Source organism: Danio aesculapii, chromosome 21 (assembly GCF_903798145.1).
Source record: "Danio aesculapii chromosome 21, fDanAes4.1, whole genome shotgun sequence".
In the NCBI taxonomy this organism is placed as follows: Eukaryota; Metazoa; Chordata; class Actinopteri; order Cypriniformes; family Danionidae; genus Danio; species Danio aesculapii.
Window position 1 is genome coordinate 3305276 of NC_079455.1, and position 22591 is coordinate 3327866.

Genomic DNA, 22591 nt, shown 5'->3' on the forward strand with positions numbered 1-22591 from the left:
ATACATGTGCGTGATTTATAGCCTTTATGAACTTCTGAAACAGGTAGGCTAATAAATCACCAATACGAGTATGTCAGTGTTCAATTCAGATAAGTAAATAAGTTGTCATTAATTAATACATCAATTAATAATGTACAATATAAGTTTTTACACAACATCAAACTGTGACATTGACGATGAATAACTATTTTAGACGGTTCAGTAAAAAGAACTGTTCGAATGAACCGATTCAGTTGAACAAGTTTCCAGCATCGCCTCCTGGCGGTTGAAATCCCACACGACACCCGGCGGGGCGGAGGGAGGAGCCCTTAAATCAGACAATCCCGAGCAGTGTGCGCCACCACTAACATCAGCAAAAGAGCAGAATAAAGACAGCTGCATCCACCGACAACTAACCATGTCTTACCAAGGCAAAAAGAACATCCCAAAGATCACTGTAAGTCCGTGCATTTATATTCATCATTTAATAAACGCTTTCTTTAATAGTCTGCATGTTTGCAACAAAAACATTGCAGGATTAAATGCCAGGCTTCAGTCGTGTGAAATACTGTTGGGCTGAACTGATATTAAACCATCGCACTGCTCAGACAGAGTCTCATATGTTGATCTTCAGGATTTAAAAATGATAATTATAGCAAAAATTGGCGTGGTTTTGTTTTTGTCGGCTATTATTCTCTCCGTTTGTGGATGTTATATTGCTGGACTGAGTGTGTGTGGCCGGTGTACTGCAGCAAGAAAATCACGCCCATAAATGAGAGCACATACTACATAGTTACTCACAAAACATGCAACGATTGCATCACTTTGATTTTAGTCCTGCTTTGTTTTAAAGATTAATAGTGTGTGTGTGTGTGTGTGTGTGTGGGCGGTGGTGTGGATTTTGTAGGGATTTGGAGTGTATTGTTGCGGGTTTTACAGGGATGTTCTTTGTCTCAGATCTTCAGCCTCATGGTGCTGATGCTGGAACTGCGCAGTCCACACACACACACACACACACACATACACACGAGCATCGCACAGCTTCATTTAGTGTTTAATTAACATAGACCATTAAAAAAAGGCTTAATGGTATTGAAAAATTGAAGACAGACGATTGGAACTGAGCAGATTTCAGTAGTCTGGCTGTCTGCGTTATGAGGTGTGGTTTTCTCTTCTCAGACTGACGCTGCTGTCAGATGCTCTGGACATCAATATTATTGTTCAGCATGACCTACCCAAAAGACTGATCCATCTCTGCACATTAGCTTCAGTCTGAACGCACAATGCTCACTGCTGTCGGTGACACACAGACACACGCACAACCCTATTACTTTGCTTGCCGCTTTCCTAAAATAATCTCAAATCTTGCAGTTTTAAAGGGAACCTATTTTCTTTTACAAGATGTAAAATAAATCTCTGATGTCTAGAGTGTGTGTGTGTGAAATTTCAGCTCAAATTATCACACCCATAATGCTTTATATCTGTCTGAAACTGTCCCTTTTAGGCTCTCATCCTAATTTTTGTTAGGACCCCGTTTTGGTGACTGTCGCTTTAAATTCAAATGAGGTTTGCTCTTTTTCAGAAGAGGGCGGAGCTACAAATGCCTGTTCGTCAGCATAGTGGCAGATTCAAAAACAAGACTAGACTCCTATGCTAATGAGGGAGAGATGGTCACTAGTGGGCGGGGCTTTCCCCCTCTGATGACACGTACAAAGGGAGAATGTCAATCAAAGTGTTTCAATCAAGTCTGATTCTAAACAATAAAATCAATAAAATTTTACCGTAAGAAGCTGGTTATATTCACAGACTGCTGCCACATAACTGAGCTTAAACCCCTTATACAAGTGATTTTTGCATAATAGGGCCCCTTTAATATACTGTGAGTATGCGAGTACTAAAGAGACAGAAATGCGCACCTTGCATCCTTATTAAAAAAGCTTCGTGCAGTTGTTTGAAATTTATAAATGTTACATTTCTGGTCAAATGCTGATTAGTATCTTCTTGTAATTACTGTTCTAATGTTTAATTTTGTTTGTAACTTTTCATATTTTCTGATCCATTTTGAATTAAAGGGAATATTGATCTCAGATTGTTGGCCGTTTAAACAACCTAATGGGTCGGCGCCAATAGCCTAGTGGTTGGTGCGTCGACACATAGCACCAAGGTGCTCGCGGCGACACGAGTTTGATTCCTGGCTCGAGGTCCTTTGCCGATCCTTCCCCTATTGCTGCTCCCCACACTTTCCTGTCTGTACAATCTCCACGCTCCTATCCCAATATTGGTGAAAACCCCTAAAAAAAAACATAATAAACAACCTAAAGGAAACAACCACACCACCACAGAATAATATATATATATATATATATATATATATATATATATATATATATATATATATATATATAATATATATATTTTACTACAGTAATGTAGTAAAAACTGAAATGTTTTTCATTCCCATTCACGCCATTCACACGGATTTTATCGAATCAGTGTCAAGATGAAATATTTAATGTAAAACAGCCTATTTAAATATTTATCCTGTGTGTGATCCCATGTCTAGTAGACTGTATATTCACTGTAAGTAGCATTTTCTGATGAAACACCTTATTTTTTAGTATTCTAAAATATCATAAGCTGCGGCCTTAACATAATGTGTGTTCTTGCTTTGGTTCATAATTGAAAAGTATAATTAGGTGGGACATTTCAGAAATAATTATTTCAGTAAATTTGGTCCCACTTTATATATTTTGGTGGCCTTACATTTAAATTAATCAATTACTTTAATGCGGTTATTATCTACAGACATGTTCCTACATTATACTACTATTTTAAAAATGATCTGCTTGTAATTACATCTGTGTATAATTTCTGTAATTACATTTAAAATTACACTTTTGACCCATCCCTTACCTTAACCCAAACCTTAATCTACCCATACCCTCAGACCATTCCCTAACCCTAACCAGACCCCACCTTAAGAGCATCAGAAGTGTTCTGTAAGACTGCACAAAAACAATAACTTATTCTCTGAATAAGTAGATTAAAACATTCCACTTCTTTTCTGATGTACTGTTAGTATATGGTCATTACACTGTTGACCTATCCCTTACCTTAACCCAACCCTTAGCCTACCCATACCCCCAGACCAGTCCCTAATCCTTCCATTGTCCCACCTTAAGATCACCAGAAGTGATCTGCAATAATATATAAACACAATAAGCACATTGCACTTATTTTCTAATGTAAGTAAATGATAATTACACTGTTGACCCATCCCTTACCTTAACCCAACCCTTACTGTAACCTACCCATACTTCCAGACCTGTCCCTTATCTCACCCATATCCCACCATGAGAGCACCAGAAGTTCTGCAATACTATATGAACACAATAAGTTCATTCTACTTATTTTCTGATGTAAGTATATGCTAATTACACTGTTGACCCATCCCTTACTTTAACCCAAGCTTTAACCTTCCCATAGCCTCAGACCAGTTCCTAACCCTACCCGTATCCCACCCCAAGAGCACCAGAAGTGTTCTGCAATACTATATGAACACAATAAGTACGTTCTACCAATTTTCAGATGTAAGTATATTGTAATTACACCGTTGACCTATCTCTTAACCTTTAACCTACCCATACCCCCAGACCAGTCCCTAACCCTACCCGTATCTCACCTCAAAAGCACCAGAAGTGTTCTGCAATACTATATGAACACAATAAATACATTCTACTTATGTTCTGATGTAAGTAAATGGTAATTACACTGTTGACCCATCCCTTAACCTGTAACCTACCCATCCCCCCAGACCAGTTCCTAGTCCTACTAGTGTCCCACCTTAAGATCACCAGAAGTGTTCTGCAATACTATATGAACACAATAAGTATATTCTATTCATTTTCTGATGAAAGTACACCGTAGATACACTGTTGACCCATCCCTTACCTTAACCCAACCTTAAACCTAGCCATACCTCCAGACCAGTTCCTAACCCTACTCATATCCCACCTCAAGAGCGCCAGAAGTGTTCTGTAATACTATATGAGCACAATATGTAAATTCTACCTATTTTCTGATAAAAGCACATAGTAATTACAGTTGACCCATCCCTTACCATAACCCTGTCCCTAACCCTACCCATATTCCACCTCAAGAGCACCAGAAGTGATCTGCAATACTATATGAACACAATACGTATATTCTACTTATTTTTAATCCAAGTATTTGGAAATTACATTGTTGACCCATTCCTTACCTTACCCATCCCCCCAGACCAGTCCCTAACCCTACCCGTATCCCACCTCAAGTGCACCAGAAGTGTTCTGCAATACTATATGAACACAATAAGTATATTCTATTCATTTTCTGATGAAAGTACACCGTAGATACACTGTTGACCCATCCCTTACCTTAACCCAACCTTAAACCTAGCCATACCTCCAGGCCACCTCAAGAGCACCAGAAGTGTTCTGTAATACTATATGAACACAATAAGTACATTTTATTTATTTTCTGATGAAAGTACTCTGTAGATACACTGTTGGCCCATCCCTTACCTTAACCCAACCTTAAACCTAGCCATACCTCCAGACCAGTTCCTAACCCTACTCATATCCCACCTCAAGTGCGCCAGAAGTGTTCTGTAATACTATATGAGCACAATATGTACATTCTACCTATTTTCTGATAAAAGTACATAGTAATTACAGTTGACCCATCCCTTACCTTAACCCTGTCCCTAACCCTACCCATATTCCACCTCAAGAGCACCAGAAGTGTTCTGCAATACTAAATAAACACAGTACGTATATTCTACTTATTTTTAATCCAAGTATTTGGAAATTACATTGTTGACCCATCCCTTACCTTACCCATCCCCCCAGACCAGTCCCTAACCCTACCCATATCCCACCTCAAGAGCACCAGAAGTGTTCTGCAATACTATATGAACACAATAAGTATATTCTATTCATTTTCTGATGAAAGTACACCGTAGATACACTATTGACCCATCCCTTACCTTAACCCAACCTTAAACCTAGCCATACCTCCAGGCCACCTCAAGAGCACCAGAAGTGTTCTGTAATACTATATGAGCACAATATGTACATTCTACCTATTTTCTGATATAAGTACATAGTAATTACAGTTGACCCATCCCTTACCTTAACCCTGTCCCTAACCCTACCCATATCCCACCTCAAGAGCACCAGAAGTGTTCTGCAATACTATATGAACACAATACGTATATTCTACTTATTTTTAATCCAAGTATTTGGAAATTACATTGTTGACCCATCCCTTACCTTACCCATCCCCCCAGACCAGTCCCTAACCCTACCCATATCCCACCTCAAGAGCACCAGAAGTGTTCTGCAATACTATATGAACACAATAAGTATATTCTATTCATTTTCTGATGAAAGTACACCGTAGATACACTATTGACCCATCCCTTACCTTAACCCAACCTTAAACCTAGCCATACCTCCAGGCCACCTCAAGAGCACCAGAAGTGTTCTGTAATACTATATGAGCACAATATGTACATTCTACCTATTTTCTGATATAAGTACATAGTAATTACAGTTAACCCATCCCTTACCTTAACCCTGTCCCTAACCCTACCCATATCCCACCTTAAGAGTATCAGAAGTGATCTGCTATACTATAAGAACACAGTAAGTACTTTCTACTTATTTTCTGATGTAAGTACATAATAATTAAGGCCACTTGATTCATTTTGTAGGGATATTAGGATGTGATCTAGATGATCATAGCTCACCGTCTTACGCTGAATACTGTCTGGTGAGTCTGACGCTTCTGGCTATAGCAACCCCCATAATTCGGTCACAGGACAGGGTGGATGTGCTGAAGTGTAATGGTGGTTGGTCATTATGCATCTAAACGGGTATGTTCCAGTGTTTTGACTGCTACGTTGGCAGAATAGACGAAATTCTCATGAGTGTACGGTAAATATTTTGGTCACCCAGGCAACAAGGCTGCAGCTCTGGATGCATACAGAGAGGTTCTCTTCAATCCCGGCCCATTATTCTGCACAAGCATGGCTAAAGCTCCACGCCTTAATGTCCTTTGGCTCGGCGTTCTTTGGCTGCGTCTTCCCCCCACTCCCCACACACGCATAACAAATGACAGCACTGTTTGTGTGCTAGGCTCAGACAGGACTCTGGCATTTGTTGAATGGTCCGTCCCCTTTGAGTGAATGCGCTTTCTACAAATTCAGATTGTTCCTTTATCAGCACCCTGCAGTAAATCTAACAGTTCTTGCTCCAAAATGATGCATGAGTACCCTCTCAAAGAAGACATGTTTTTTGTAACGTGTTCCTCATATTAAAGTTGAGTTACAGTGTTTATTTTGCTCTAGCTCTCACAAGACTAATCTAATTGGACGTTTCAACCTACTTAACACCGACACACAAGGAAGCACTGAATTTCTTAAATGTCCATCGCTCTTTTATGATTACTGAAACCTCATTATATGCCAACAAGATGGGTTGTTTATTGTGAATAGTCACTCTATTAATGAAAAATCACTTCTTTAATTACCAGAGACCGAGACAATTAATACCGAATCCGACCCATGTCTGGGACTAGGGTTGGGCGATGTCGACTAATTTGGTATCATACAATGTCTAATGTGAAACATCATGATGGACGAAGCCATCGTCGTGCAGAATAAAAGTGACTATAATAATTAAATGAATCTAATAAAATAATTTAATGTGTGTGTTGAATATAAGACGCTTGTTGATAGGCGGGGCTTTTGTGGAAACCTCTTCTTGATCGGTCGCAAATCTTAAATGCATTAAAGGGCAGCGCATATCTTAGCCTTACCCTGGAGTTTGTTCACCCTCTGCCTATGTTTTCATTCTCTTTACTTCACCTCTATTAAGCTGCTTTGGCACAGTCTACATTGTAAAAAGCACTATAGAATTGAGTCTGTCACAGTGCAAAATGGTTCCTGTCAAAATAACAGTCAATGATAATGCCCCCAGTTTGAACTCACTGTAATGTACTGAAGTGACTCCAGTAAAACTCTGCTTCTAAACTGATTGTTCAGTACAATGTCACTCTGGGGATTTTAAGCCCAAGTTGAAGTGACAAATGGAGTGACGCACAATGTAACACCCAGCAAATTTCAAGCCATGACTTAGTTTGAAAGTACAGGGCAATAGAAATAGGACAATTTTGTATAGATTTTTTTGCAACCTCATACGACCTCTTTCTGTCATTGTGTGTCTTGTTTTCACAGAGCGAGAGGCTCCTGATTAAAGGTGGTCGGATTGTGAACGATGACCAGTCCTTCTATGCCGACATCTATATGGAGGATGGAGTCATCAAGTAAGCTGCACTCACACACACACACACACACACACACACACACACACGCACACATATGCATGCACACACACATACAGTGGGTGACAGTTCAAAATGGCTATTACCGCCACATGTGACGCTGCGGTGGGACTAAGCGATTAAAGAGTCCATTATGCATTATAAAAGGTCATATTTTGGTTTTGAGGGGTCTCCATCAACAGTCTGATATGCACGCAAGGTCAAAAACACTTTCATTGTCTCATAATATGCATTTATTTTGACCTAATTATCCCAGCGACTCCCGTATGATTCGTTCAGCGATTCATTTGTTCCCAAACCCCTCCTTAGCGCAAAGCTAATCTGCGCTGATTGGTCCGATGACTCAGTCTGTTGTGATTGGTCGACTGCGTTCAGCCCGAGTCAGTGAGAAACACTGAAGAATTTGAGAGCCCAATGCAGGAGTGCATTAAAGCAATGCAGTTAAACACCAGCATATTGCTCTACTCTTAAACCTAACCCCAAGTAATAACATCGACACACATTCAGTATTAATCCACAGTGCGCGTGTGTAGTAACAGCTGATGGTGGCCATAGCAAAGACAAACGGCAGAGGATCGCAAGTTCAGTAAAGGATGAAGCCCGCGTCACGTTTTCAACTTGGTTTTGGATGCGATATGTGAACAGCCCCATAAAGATTTAACTTGAGAGATACAGTACAAGCACTGATCTATATTAGATAAGTGATTATAAGCCGCGTGAAGTTACAACACACAATTGAACACATATTTTGCAAACTACACAAAACAAGGCAATCATTTTAATGACACTTACATGTTATGATACGACGGAAGAGGAAACTGGTCCATGTGAACTGTAACAGTTACTGACAAACTCTGACTGTGTGTTCACACCGAAAGCAATGAGAGCGTCCAAGGTCCCTCTGGCCGCCCTGACGTCAACCCTGTCTGACTTCAGCTCCGGCGGCGAGAGCGTCAAAATTCGCTACATTGATCTCGTATTTAATGGCGCCGTTGCAGCATATCAGTTCCATACCTGCACAAAACATGCTTTCTAGCATGGAAATGTTGGCCACTTCTTATCGAATTCATTTAACAATGGAAGATCAAGTTGCGTGTGGTGTGGCTTTACTCCACTTAATTATCCAGTGTGTCCATCTGTCTGAAATATACTGAAGCAGCAATACTGTTTTGTACTGTCGCGTGAGATTCCCGCTCTTTTAAAGATAAATATACATAGCATTAATGCACATCAGTAACTCGCCAGTAACTTATTTAATGCATGTTCCTGTAGTAAAACATTGTAAATAACTGAAAATCCGGCGACCGCAATAATCAAACCCTTGGGAACAACTGTGGCCGGAACCGAAGTTCACAGGTCTGTGTTCTCTGAACTCTTCTCAAGCGGTGGACTTCTCCATTCCGATTGCTTGCCGCCGAATCGCGTCATAGCTCATTACCATAAAGTTGGCTTGATTTCAACTCTCCTCAACTAGGTTGTACCCATGTCATTATACAAATAATGTCCTCATATACCACCCAAACCAGTTCACACACACATTAAAGTCCATCTTCTTCTGGAGGTTTTCCAATATGTAGGCTCTGTTTAATGGATGGTCACTCCTCTTCCTGTTTGGCTCATTCACATAATCAGCATTAGTTTATCTCATGCACATTGCACTGATAATGCCCCGCACCATTAGAAACACTTAACCACAGGCACACACACAGGGATATAATGATTTATCGGTTGGATTGTATGGGCCACTGGTTTGGAAAACTACACAGATGCCATGTAAAATTGCATCTCTCAGTGTAGAGCATATCTTGCTTTCTAACAATCATTGTTTGTGTTCATCTGAACAAAGAAAATCATATTTCGCATGCTACAAGGGTGTAAAGCATGGATTATCCCTTTCAAAGGAATTTCAAACAGTTTTTCTGTGCTGCTTTTCCATTGTTTAGAGTTGATGGTAGAATTATTAGCCCTCCTGTGAAATGTAATTATTTTTCATATATCTCAAGTGCTGTTTAACCGAGAGAAGAGTTTAAACGTTTCAAATTTAATAATTTTAAAACTAGCTTCTTTTGTCTTTGCCATGATGACAGTACATAATATTTCACTCACTTTTTTGGAAGATACTAATATTCCCTTTATTAATCAAGGATTGCCACAGCGGAATGAACCGCCAACTATTGCAGTATATGTTTTAGACAGCGGATGCCCTTTCAGCTGCAACCCAGTACTGGGAAAAATCCATCCACTCTCATTTACACACATACACTATGGCCAATTTAGTTTATTCAGTTCACCTGTTTGGACTGTGGGGGAAACCGGAGCACCCGGAAGAAACCAACATCAACATGGGGAGAACATGCAAACTCCACACAGAAATGCCAACTGACTCAGCTGGGACTCGAATCAGCATACTTCTTGCTGTGAGGCCACAGTGCTAACCACTGAGCCACTATGTCGCCCAATCTAGTATTCAGCTTCAGCAATTTAAATGTTTAAATCAATCAATCAAAGGCCTTTATTTGTCAAATACACTTCCATGTAGTCAAATACACCGTCATGTAGTGAAATTGGACCCCCCGACCATATACAAACTTCACAGTTCAGGGGAATACAGGTCAACCGGAGGTAGCATTTAGGAAAAAGGAAGTAAGATACATTTCAGGAGAGAGAGGCGAAAAAAACTCCCTCTCACCTTGACTTTAAATTAGGTAACTGTTAGGTAAATTAGTAAATGTGTCAGTGCATTGATTTAATACGTTCAATTGTCCTGCTATCTACATAGTAGGGATGTAGCTTAGGTAAGTTTAAAATGTTTTTCAGAAATTGTTTTATATGCTCATTTAGTACCTACAGAATATATCCCTAGAATCAGAAGGTCTTTATTGACCTTATTTGGAATGGTGGTGAATATTAATGAGCTCCACTCTGATGCTCTCGCAGCTCAGTGCTTGCTCTTTCTCTCACTCACACACACACTAACTATTCCTATGGACAGTTTAGCTTATTCAATTCCCCTATAGCGCATGTGTTTGGACTGTGGGGGAAACCGAAGCACCCGGAGGAAACCCACGCCAGCACGGAGAGAGCATGCAAACTCCACACAGAAATGCCCCCAGACTCAAAACAGCGACCTTTTTGCTGCGAGGCAACAGTGCTAACCACTGAGCCACCGTGCCACCCACTTTTAAATCATAGTGTGATAAAAAAAATAATGAAAAGCTTTTTTTTCTGTCAACTTTAAGGCAGATTGGTGACAACCTGATAGTACCAGGAGGAGTGAAGACCATTGAAGCCAATGGGAAGATGGTGATCCCTGGAGGAATTGACATCCACACCCACCTACAGATGCCCTTCAGGGGTACAACCACCGCCGATGACTTTAACCAGGGCACCAAGGCTGCTCTGGCTGGAGGAACCACGATGATCGGTAAGCAGGGGTGGAAAGTCACATTACTACTCACATTACTGCAATTGAGTTGCTTTTCCAGTTATGTATATACAGCTGAAGTCAGAATTATTCGCCCCCTTTTGATTTTTTTTTTCGGTTTTAAATATTTCCCAAATTATGTTTAACAGAGCAAGGAAATTTTCACAGTATGTCTGATAATATTCTTTCTTCTGGAGAAAGTCTTATTTGTTTCATTTCAGCTAGAATAAAAGCAGTTTAAATTTTTTTATGAACTATTTTAAGTTCAATATTATTAGCCCCTTTAAGCTATATTTTCTTACGATAGTCTACAGAACAAACCATCGTTATACAGTAACTTGCCTAGTTAACCTAATTAACCTAGTTAAGCCTTTAAATGTCACTTTAAGCTGTATAGGTGTCTTGTCAAATATTATTGACCGTCATCATGGTGGAGCGGCTGGGTTTATGGTGCAGATACAACAACCTGGAGCTGAACACGCTCAAAACAGTGGAGATTATAGTGGACTTCAGGAGAAACCCCCCTGCACTCCCCCCACTCACCATCATGAACAGCACTGTGGCTGCAGTAGAGTCATTCAGGTTCCTGGGCACCACCATCTCTCAGGATCTCTCAGGATCATTCGCATAGACTCTATTGTGAAGAAAGCCCAGCAGAGACTGTACTTCCTTCGTCAGCTGAGGAAGTTCAACCTGCCACAGGAGCCGCTCGTACAGTTCTTCTCAGCTGTCATCCAATCCATATTCTGCACTTCAATCACCGTCTGGTTCGGCTCAGCTGCCAAAACCGACCTCCGTAGACTACAGCGAATAGTCCGGACTGCTGAACGAATCACTGGCACAACCCTTACTACACTCCAAGAACTGTACTCTTCCAGAGTGAGTAAAAGGGCTCGCAAAATCACTCTGGACGCCTCACACCCAGCACACTACCTGTTCGAACTGTTACCGTCTGGTCGGCGCTTCAGAGCACCAAGCACAAAAACAGCCAGACACAGAAAAAGTTTCTTTCCTCAGGCTGTCCACCTTATGAACAGTTAAATATTCCCCTACTGTGCAATAAATATGTGCAATACTTTCTCATACGCACTTGTACACAGCACCTTATATCAATATACAATGCAATACCTTCTCCATACGTATTTGTACACAGCACCTTATAACCTGTATATTTATAACAAATCTGTACACACAATTCAACATCCAGATTTTTTGACTAACTGCATCTGTTTAATGTTTATCGTCTTTTTTATTTTTTATTTTTCATATTTATTTATGTTGTGTTGTCACTTGTCACTTTATGTACACTGGAAGCTTCTGTAGCCAAAACAAATTCCTTGTGTGCGTGAAGCACACTTGGCAATAAAACTGATTCTGATTCATGGCAAAGATAAAATAAATCAGTTATTAGAAATGAGTTATTAAAACTATTATGTTTTGAAATGTGTTGAACAAATCTTCTCTCCGTTAAACAGAAACTGGGGAATAAAATAAACAGGGGGGCTAATAATTCTGACTTCAACTGTATGCTAATGTTTTTAAATCTGTACTTTTTACTTGTATTTAAAGGGGACTTTACATTCGCTTTAAATTCAAATGAGATTGTGCTCATTTCAAAAGAGGGCGGAGCTACAAATGCCTGTGTGTCAGGATAGTGGCAGATTCAAAACAGGACTGACGTTGTCTGTGTGAAAAAGTGAAAACGTCAAAAGAAGTGGCTCAGAATAAAGTAGTTAACTGTGATTATGCTGTTCATCTAAAACTACATTTATAATCCGCTTATTCTAATATTATCTTCAGCGGGTGAAAACTTCTATGCTGCGTTCGATCTTGAGAGTTGAGTGTTTTGATGCGTTTAACACCCGTATTGCGGGTATCGCTCGAGTTGGAAAATCTGAATTTAAGTTAGTAAATTAATAAATAAATACAGTCTATGCTGTAAACACCTTGGCTGCGTCCGAAACCGTCTACTACTCACTAGGTACTGCATTTAAATTTAAACGTACTACTCGGCCGTTAGAAAAGTATGTTCTATACAGTATGAATGTGAAAAGTATGAATGGAATTCGGACGTACTACATCCGCCATTTTGTCATGGTCACGTGACGTACCTGCGTCAGTTGCGTCGCTCCACTCGCATTCATGAATTCACCTACGGGGCATCATGGGATAGCGCAGCATGCATAAGACGTGCACTTTAGAATCTCGCCGGAAGAAGCAAGTCATCCGGGTACTTCTCGCATACTGATTTTCGAATTCTACTCAGCTCGCATACTGATTTTAGCGTACTGTATAGTACGGAAGTATGCGGTTTTGGACGTAGCCCTTTTTTTCTGATGTAAAGTCGGCCATTTTAACACTGGGCTCAATAGAAATGTGCTCTATTATGGAGCCAGGACTAGCAGAATTTCGATGAATTGCTGTTTCAGTTACTTCCGTATTAGCTTCATGAGAGAGAGCAGGATGTTGCCACTTGGGAAAAACCCACTTCATTTTGACGGATCATTTCTAAGAACAAGACAAAATATTTAGCTTGTCAAGAAAAAGCTTTTTGATTTAAGAATTTCTAGATATTTGGACTGGAAACAAGACACATATATGCAACGATTAAGCACTTTAAAACCACCGTTCTGAAACAGGACCCTTTTAATTGACTCAGAAAGTCGTACTAGAAGCTTAATGCTTCACATACATGCGAATGTGAGCGTGTGTGTTAACAAAAGAGATTCACGTTGACAACAACTGCTGGTTTCCTGCATGAAGAAAACCTGACGGCAGCTGCTTTCTAAGACTGGCCTAAACCCTGTGTTTACCAGGAACTGTTAGCAGCGATTAATTTTAGAGTTAAAGACCAGCTGTAAGAATCCCCTTTGTTCCCAGAGGAAACGTGCGCTTGATTCGACACGCAGATAAAAGAGAGACAATGAAGAAGCAGTGAAAATACAGAGGTTCTTAACTTAATGTGGCTTGGAGAGGTTTGCTTTTATATGAGATACATTTGCTGCATTGTAGTTTGTGGTCTCCGTTGGGAAGACCTCTGTCAATGATGAACAAATCCAAAGTCAAGCTAGTGACGTACGGTTGAAGGCAAAATGACTAGCCCTCGTGGTAAATTTGTATTATTTTGTATTTGTTTTGATGTTCAGTGGTTAGCACTGTCACTTCACAGCAAGAGTGTCGCTGGTTCGAGTCCTGACTGGGCCAGTTGGCATTTCTGTATGGAGTTTGCATGTTCTCCTCATGTTGGCGTGGGTTTCCTCCGGGTGCTTCGGTTTCCCCCACAGTCCAAACACATGCGCTATTGGTGAATTGGGTAAGCTAAATTGGCCGTAGTGTAAGTGTGTGTGTCTGAGTGTGAGTGTGTATGGGTGTTTCCTAGTACTGGTTGCAGCTGGAAGGGCATCCACTGTGTGAAACATATGCCAGAATAGTTGGTAGTTCATTCCGCTGTGGCGACCCCTGATAAATAAGGGACTAAGTCGAAGGAAAATTAATGAATGGATGGAAATGCTAATGCTAAAAAGCTAACGTCAGTATGTGTGTGTGTCCTGCAGTGGATCATGTGATCCCGGAGCCGGGCTGCAGTCTGCTGGAAGCGTTCGATCGCTGGAGTAAATGGGCGGATGAGAAAGCCTGCTGCGATTACTCTCTACATGTGGACATCACCCACTGGAACGACAGCGTCAAGCAGGAGGTCGAGACCCTCATCAAGGAGAAAGGTCAGAAATGTATTACTGTTTCCTTTTACTGTTCATTTACTACATTTAAAGCATCCAAATGTACGGTGGCCGAGAGAGCTTAACATGCTGCAATTTAAGAAACACATGCAATTACAAAAAAACGCCAGCAAATTAAGACTAGAGCCTCATCGATTTGACCAACACAACCTCACGGCAATGCGTAACGTTTTGATGTAATGGCTAAATGGTGTGAATTCGTACGATCTCATTCATACAATTTAGTACGATTTGCTCATCCCCCAATGATGGTTGGGTTTAGGGGCGGGGTTTGGGGCCATGCCTCCTTTTTTAAAACCATACATTTTCATATGACTGAACTCTGAGTTAGCCACTAACCTGATAAAGCGTAAAATAGTTACGTTTCCTTGTGAGATCAAGATGGTTTGACAGCATTTGTGTTGTAAATCCTCACAACGCAAACACATTCAGAAAACGCGCTGCAATTTCTAACAACACATGAAAACAGCACGCAGAACACAACGGAAAGGTTTCAAGGGGACCCTAAAACGTGATGGACTGGCTGGGATTTGTTTATTGTGCCCTGATTATTGCTCAGCACGTTAAACTCTCTCGGCCGCCATGCTGTATTGTTTTAGATGGTTTAGCTAACTAAAAATAAATCCCCTGCGAACTTCTAAATATATCAAGCAGTATGGTGTCCCACAGGGAATGTGTTTTTTTCCTTTTCTTTTCAACTGAAGACTTGATCTTTGAGTTATTTTTGAAACTTGCTTCACAGCATGCTGCACAACCGGAAAATGAGTGCAGAATCTGTTCTGCTTCTGATATTATCATGCGGCAACTAATGAAACGCTGCTCTATTAATATACAAGAAGAGCATTTCATGTTTATTCAGTCATTTTCTTTTCGTCTTAGTCCGTTTATAAATTGGGTTGGGTATCGTTTGGGGTTTTTTCGATACCGGTGCTAAATCAATACTTTTAAAATGGTACCGGTGCCAAAACGGTGCCTGAACCGATACTTTTAAGCCACAAAATTATTTGACTATATATATATATATATATATATATATATATATATATATATATATATATATATATATATATATATATATATATATATTAATCATTATAATTGAACAATATAAATCTATATTTATAATAAGTTTAAAGTAAACATCAATTCATATTTATATATTTGAATTGCATTAATATGTGTCTTTTGATCATTTGTTTGTTAGCATGAATGCAAGATGTGCTTTATGCTATTAATATTACATTAGCTCGCTACTAACCAGTGGAAAGGCTGTCATCAAAATCAGCGAACACCTTTTTTCTGGGTTTGGGGCTTGTGAGTACTTTTACATGGACATCAGTGATCTAATGATTTGCCTTAATCTGAATTAGACAATATTATGATTCAGGTGTTTACATGAGTTTGAATGTTACATTCATGATTCCCAGTTACATGTTATAGCACATAGATCCATCAATGTCCTTGCGTCACCAGCCTATAAATGTTTCCTCCGCAGTCTGTGTCTGTGGTCCTTTAAGATAATCAAAAATCACTGTTTACGTCAGGGGTGTCAAATCCAAACTTGGTAAGGGCCGCACTGAGTGTTGTGAATAAAGTCAGGGGCCATACATGCACATTTGAAAAAATGTATTTATTGGAGAAAATAAAAGTGTATTAACAACTGTATAACATCTGTAGAAATAAATCAAAATAGCAAGGTTTTACATTTATTTAATTTGGACCACAGTTGTGTCACAGCAGCTTTAATCTCTATCAAAATATGAAATAAGGTCTCTAACCAATATAAAACAGTACAGTAGGCTAGCATAGAACAGTAGTCTACTTTAAAAACTGATAATATAACAAAAAGCCAACAGCTGATATACCACACTGTAACAAGCAACAGATGGCTTCTGATGTTGTATTATTAAACTTATTCTTTTAGCTTTAAAAAGGTAGCCTAATCATGAAATGATCCATGCCAACTGTTGATGCCTACAACTGAACTAAAAAATTAAAGCAATATATTTATTAGTGGGCTATTATAGATAAATGGTAAGAAATTCGATTATTTTGCTTCAAAGGACACTTTAATATATGAATAAATATTTTCCCACCTTGGTTGAAATTGCCAATATTTTCTGCCCACTTTGCGTTTTTTTGCCATTGTGCTAGTCTCAGAAAATATTTGACCTTGTTTACATTTAGCGTAACGTTATGCTGACGTCTACATTAGAGAACAGGGTGAAGCGCAACAGCACCACCTGCGTCTCAATATTGTAATGGTCACCGACTTAATATTTAAAGCAAATGCAGGCCACTTGAACTTCATTACCAAAACTTGTTGTCGGGCCTGATTAAGTGAAGTTTCATAAACCAATTTCGAGAGGAGCACGTGATATGATTGAGCACGTCTGGCCACTCATCTGTAATCAGTAATAATCCAATCAGAGTGATCCTAGTTTACTATAAATGGATCATTTTCTCCCTACTGTTTCTATCTTCGTTTGGAAGAATCCCCCCTTCCACCCCATCTCCTCCTCTTCTTCCCTTTTCTAAAGGGGGAGCTCTCGAGACCTACCTGATCTCGGATCTCCTGATATGCTTATCGACCGGGCGGGAGCCCTGGGCTCAAATATCTCCGAGCTCAGGGTTCTCTCCCGGGACAGCATGCCAAACCTGCTTTATACGGCAAGCATATCTAAGTGGGAACTCTTGAAATGTTTTGATGGGCCGCATTTGGCCCGCGGGCCTTGTAATTGACACATGTGGTATACGTGGTAGACTCTTGATCAGAGTATTGTCCTATTCATATTAAAATCAGAGTATTGGTGTCCATGTAAACGTACTCACTGAAAGTGCCAGATGATGTCACAAGCTGTCAAAGACAGTCCATTCCTCACCTTTAAGTTGATTCCATGAGCCCTCACATTTCATAATGGGAGGACGAGGTGGATTGGGGCTGCGGCGCGGCCCAACGCAGCATGGCTGTTCAGACTCGCACTGACACAAGGAGTCATGGCCTTTTAATGACAGCAGTAAATAACTGAGCAGCCCGGCCCTAAAAGTACGTCGGCCCAGTGGGAAAATGCCCAGTCTGCTAGATAGCCAGTTTGCCCCTGACTGGGTTGCAGCTGGAAAGGGCATCCGCTGTGTAAAACATATGCTGGATAAGTTGGCGGTTCATTCCACTGTGGCGACCCCAGATTAATAAAGGGACTGAGCGAAAAAGAAACTGAATGAATGAATGAATGAATGAATGAATGATTGACTGTGAATTTGTCTTGTTGACTTGGCAGAGCTTTTTAAATTTTGGCTGATTTATTCTTTCTGTTCATACAGGAGTGAACTCGTTCCAGGTCTACATGGCTTTTAAAGACCTCTATCAGATGAGCAACACTGAGGTGAGATAAAGAAATGTTTTTAATTATTTATTTCATTTCTTTTATTACAGTTTTTCTCAGTGACTTTGGTGCATTTCTCACAACACTACACTGAAAAAAATGATTCAAAGATGATTGCTTGGATTTACTCAATTTTTTTACGTTAAGTGGTTGTAAGCAATTTATTTGGGCTGAATTTAAACAAACAAATTAAGTTGAACATTATTAAATTAAATTTGTTTGTTTAAATTCAACACAAATAAATAGTTTGCACTAGTTCTGCATGCAACACTTTTTTAAGTGTATTTACATTTGCACAACATTTAATGCATTTTCAAAACAATTAGTACAAACTGCAAAACCTAGCTGATAACCTGCAAAAGCGTGTCAGTTGCTCAAAATGGAGAGCTCATTCCTAAAAATCAAGTCTTCATGTCAATGAAAGTGTCATCAAGATGAAAAATCCTGACACCATTGTTTAAGAACAAGATAGTCAAATGGCTTTGTCGTGTTTTCATTATGATAGTTTACTCTGTACATTTATTCCAATGCAAAAAGAGTCTGATTTTGGTGACATGTCCTGAAATTGCTCAAGACAACACTATATGCACAGCAATTTGAAAACTAAAGTAAAGTTAGACATTACTGCATTTAGTGAGGTATACTGAGTACAAGACACTGAATATGTATGTTTCACATTTTTACTGCATATGCTCTTTACAGTTCTAATTTATTCACAGCATTGAGAATAAACACACCCTTATTTACAACAAACATACACTTCCTTTGAGTAGAGCTGTGCGCGACTGTGAATAATATTGCAGAACATATTGGAACTGAACCTACAACATACAGTACACAGGTCTGTAAATCAGTCATCAAATTGTTCAATTTAGACATTTTCAGGAAAAAAAGATTACTATTTTGTATAGAATTGGCTTGACAGATTTTGACACCTTTGTAATGACTCAAGTAATGAAATGAGCACTATTAGTTTTATATGGAATGACTATTCAGCATTCACAAGTTGAGTTCACATTTTCACTGACATGGCATAAGCAAATGATAATGTTCTAAAACAGCAGAGAGTTGTAGGAAAGCAATTGATGCATGTCCTAAAGCGTTTGCAATTTGTTGGAAGGAATGAGAAACTGCTACTATGATGTGCACAAATGACTAATTGCTTAGAGAAATGCTTTAACTGTTGTGCAAATGTAAATAGTGTTGTGAGAAATGCACCAAAGTGACTGAGAAAAACTGTAATGCTGTAGTGAATACACACATTCTGTCACAGTGCAGGCAAGAAAATGGACCCAGAAAACATTTTTTGTGTTTAAAAGAAGTTAATAGGCGTGTAATAGATACATTTAGCAGACGCTTTTGTACAACTTACAATGGAGGAGGTTTTCAGCGATTCAATGAGAAGAGGCAATGCACACAAGTGCTGATTAGACAGAAAAACTGTCAGTGCTCAGAGAATAAGGAGGGAGAGTGTTTTTTATAGAGAGAAGAGTTTTCTACTCACCTGTGTGAACCTCACTTCACAAATGTACACACAAGTGTTATTTATTTATTTATTTATTTATTTATTTATTTATTTATTTATTTATTTATTTATTTATTTATTTATTTATTTATTTATTTATTTATTTATTTAATAAATTATTTATTTATTTATTTTATAGATATTGAGTGATTGTAAGAAACTGTCTGGTGCAAAAACTGGTGCAAGTGTGTGTTAAAGTGTCAGAGAGATGAAAGATTGTGTTTTCTACAGGTGGTTTGTCAAACCCACTCACCTGTGTGAGGCACACTCGGAATTGCATAATAGTCATCTAAACATAGACGGCTTGACTATAACAAGGCTAGATTTGAACTCTCAGTGCAGAACTTAGCTGTTTATCTGATTACTAGTCTAATTTTCATTTGATTTCAGGTATATACATATAAGAGGAATTTGTTTTCGTGACCGAAGCTTTTCCACAGCGCAACAGAATGACAGCAGCTATGTTTCCATTCACCTACTTTTATGCGCATTTTGGATATGCGCATAAAAATTTAGTTGATGGGAACGCCTCGATGCGCATACAATTTGAAAATGCGAATAAAATACATGCGCATAACTGAGTAGGATAAACTTTTTATTTGATAAGATGCGCATAAATTACGATGGAAACACTTTTGCAGAACAAATTCCAGCATGTGCATTAAAAAAGGTCATGTGATTTTGTTATAAGAGATCATGTGATGAAGAAACTGTGTGTGAATGGAGAAACCAGCAGGCTGAGCACATCGTAAAACATCTGAAATGTTGTTTTGGCCATTCTAAAACGCCTTAACCGTTTCAGTATTAGTGTTATTATATTATTAATGACTTCCAGAACGGTCACGAGCGTCTGTGCTCCGCGTCTCACATCTTTAAACGCCACCCCGTGCCCATTATGTGTCTGCATTGTCTTCTGAAGTGCAGGTTATTTATTAAATGAAGAAAAGATTCACGCAGCTTCTCTTATCGCAGCAAATTCTTCAGTTTTTACTGTTGATATTTGCTTCAGTTAATCAGGAAGGGACGATTTTGTTCTCTTTGACGCGTTAGATGGAAACGCTGCTTTATTCGCACGTCTTTTATGCGATATTACAGTTTTGTGCATAAAGTTTATTCACAATTTCGGATGGAAACATAGCTTATGACAGGACAAAAACACAGATAATAAATCAGTTAAAAAATAAGAAGTAAATAGAGCATAACAACATACAAATAAATGAACAAATATATAAACTATATACGCTATTTTATATATATAGCTACAGTATGTGCATATTGAAATGTAAACTAACTATGTTAAATAAATAAAAGGGAATGTGTGCAAAAATAATGTTTGTTCTGCAGATCCTAGTGTTTAACCCTGTATACGTCTGAAATTGCATTCATAATGGTCTTCAATATCTTAAATTGAACTTAAATGGATCCTATTATGACACTTTTTACAAGATAAAATAATTCTCTGATGTCTCGAGTGTGTGTGTGAAGTTTCAGCTCAAAATATCACACAGATAATGTTTAATAGCTCTTTGAAACTGACCCTTTTAGGCTTTGATCCTAATTGTGGAGTTTTGGTGACTGTCGCTTTAAATTCAAATGAGATTGTGCTCTTTTCAAAAGAGGGCGGAGCTACAAATGCCTGTGTGTCAGCATAGTGGCAGATTCAAAAACAAGACTAACGTCCTATGTTAATGAAGGAGAGATGGTCACTAGTGGGCGGGGCTTTCGCCCTCTGATGAAACGTACAAAGGGAGAATGTCAATCAAAGTGTTTCTGCTGAGTTTTTCTTATCAAGTCTGATTATAAACAGTAACATTAATACATTTTGACCAATAGGAGCTGGTTATATTCACCACACAACTGTGTTTAAACCCCTTATAAAAGTGATTTTTGCATAATAGGTCCCCTTTAAATGTTTCCCACTTAAAAAAAACACAGTTTATATGTAACATTTTTTTTTCTGTGTGTTTTTGAACAGCTTTATGAGGTCTTCACCTTCCTCGGAGAACATGGAGGAATCGCTCAGGTCCACGCAGAAAATGGGGAAATAATTGCTGAGGTTTGTGCCTTTATGAATATCAAGATTCACTTTATTACACTCAACAATGAGCATGAAAGAATCACACAGAATCATGAACACCTAATGATCCCACTGCTATGAAAGCCAGTGTTCAGCACAGGATTAAAAAAATTGTCATTTTTGAACCAGGTACGAGTGGGCTGTGTTGGAATCATTGAAAATAAATAGTTTATCTTTGGGAGTATGGACATTTTGGTTACTGATATTCTGCCCATGATGGATAGTGGTAAGTTCATCCAGCGTTGAAGGTCGTCATCTATTTTTTTAAAGTAGTGGGGTATAGTTGAGACCAAACAACTCTGACAGCCTGGGGGAAACATTGATACCCAAATATGTGATGTAGTTGGTGCTCAGAGGGATTTGTGATGTTTGGGATGTCACATCCACACTATCGGAATGTACCTGAAGTATAGCAGATTTATTCCAGTTAATTGAGTATTCAGAAATATTTGAGAAAGTGTCAATAAGTTTTATTGTTTCTTGTAATGATGTTTGGGGATTTTGTAAGTATAATAATATGTCATCAGCGTAAAGACTTATTTTGTGGTTTATGCTTAATGTTTGAATTCCTTTGATGAGGTTGTTTTGACGGATAGCTGCTGCAAGTGGTTCGATGAATATGGTGAATAGGGAGGGAGAGAGTGGGCATCCTTGTCTAGTTCCCCGGTGTAGAGTGAAGCTGCGTGATGTTAGTCCATTAGTAATGACGGTAGCTGATGGTGATGTGTAGAGAGTTTTTATCCAGTTGATAAATGACTCCCCAAAACCAAACCTCCAGTTTACTTTATCAAAAGCTTTTTCTGCATCAAGGGTGACTATGATAGATTTGTTTTTATTTATTGATGAGTGGTGTATTAGGTTAACGAGTCTGCGTGTATTATTTGATGAGTGTCTACCTTTAATGAAACCGGTTTGATCTGGATGAATTATGGATGGCATGCTTTTTTCTATTCTATGGGAAAGTGCTTTAGCAATTATTTTAGTGTCTACATTGATTAATGAAATTGGACGATAGCTTGATGGTAATGTTGGGTCTTTATTGGGTTTGAGGAGGAGTACAATCATTTTACAGTCATTTAC

General features: G+C 38.9%; 1 protein-coding gene across 1 annotated transcript in view; it reads left to right on the forward strand.

The window, feature by feature from the left end:
* Positions 1 to 313: 313 nt before the first annotated feature.
* The window catches only part of dpysl3 (dihydropyrimidinase like 3), a 51759-nt gene continuing 29481 nt past the window's right edge, over positions 314 to 22591 (forward strand). The window contains exons 1-6 of the mRNA XM_056445821.1: positions 314 to 436; positions 7259 to 7347; positions 10605 to 10789; positions 14344 to 14508; positions 17848 to 17909; positions 21410 to 21490. Of these exons, the coding sequence (XP_056301796.1) occupies positions 398 to 436; positions 7259 to 7347; positions 10605 to 10789; positions 14344 to 14508; positions 17848 to 17909; positions 21410 to 21490 (621 nt within the window). The 5' untranslated portion in view covers positions 314 to 397. The remainder of the gene's footprint in view (positions 437 to 7258; positions 7348 to 10604; positions 10790 to 14343; positions 14509 to 17847; positions 17910 to 21409; positions 21491 to 22591) is intronic.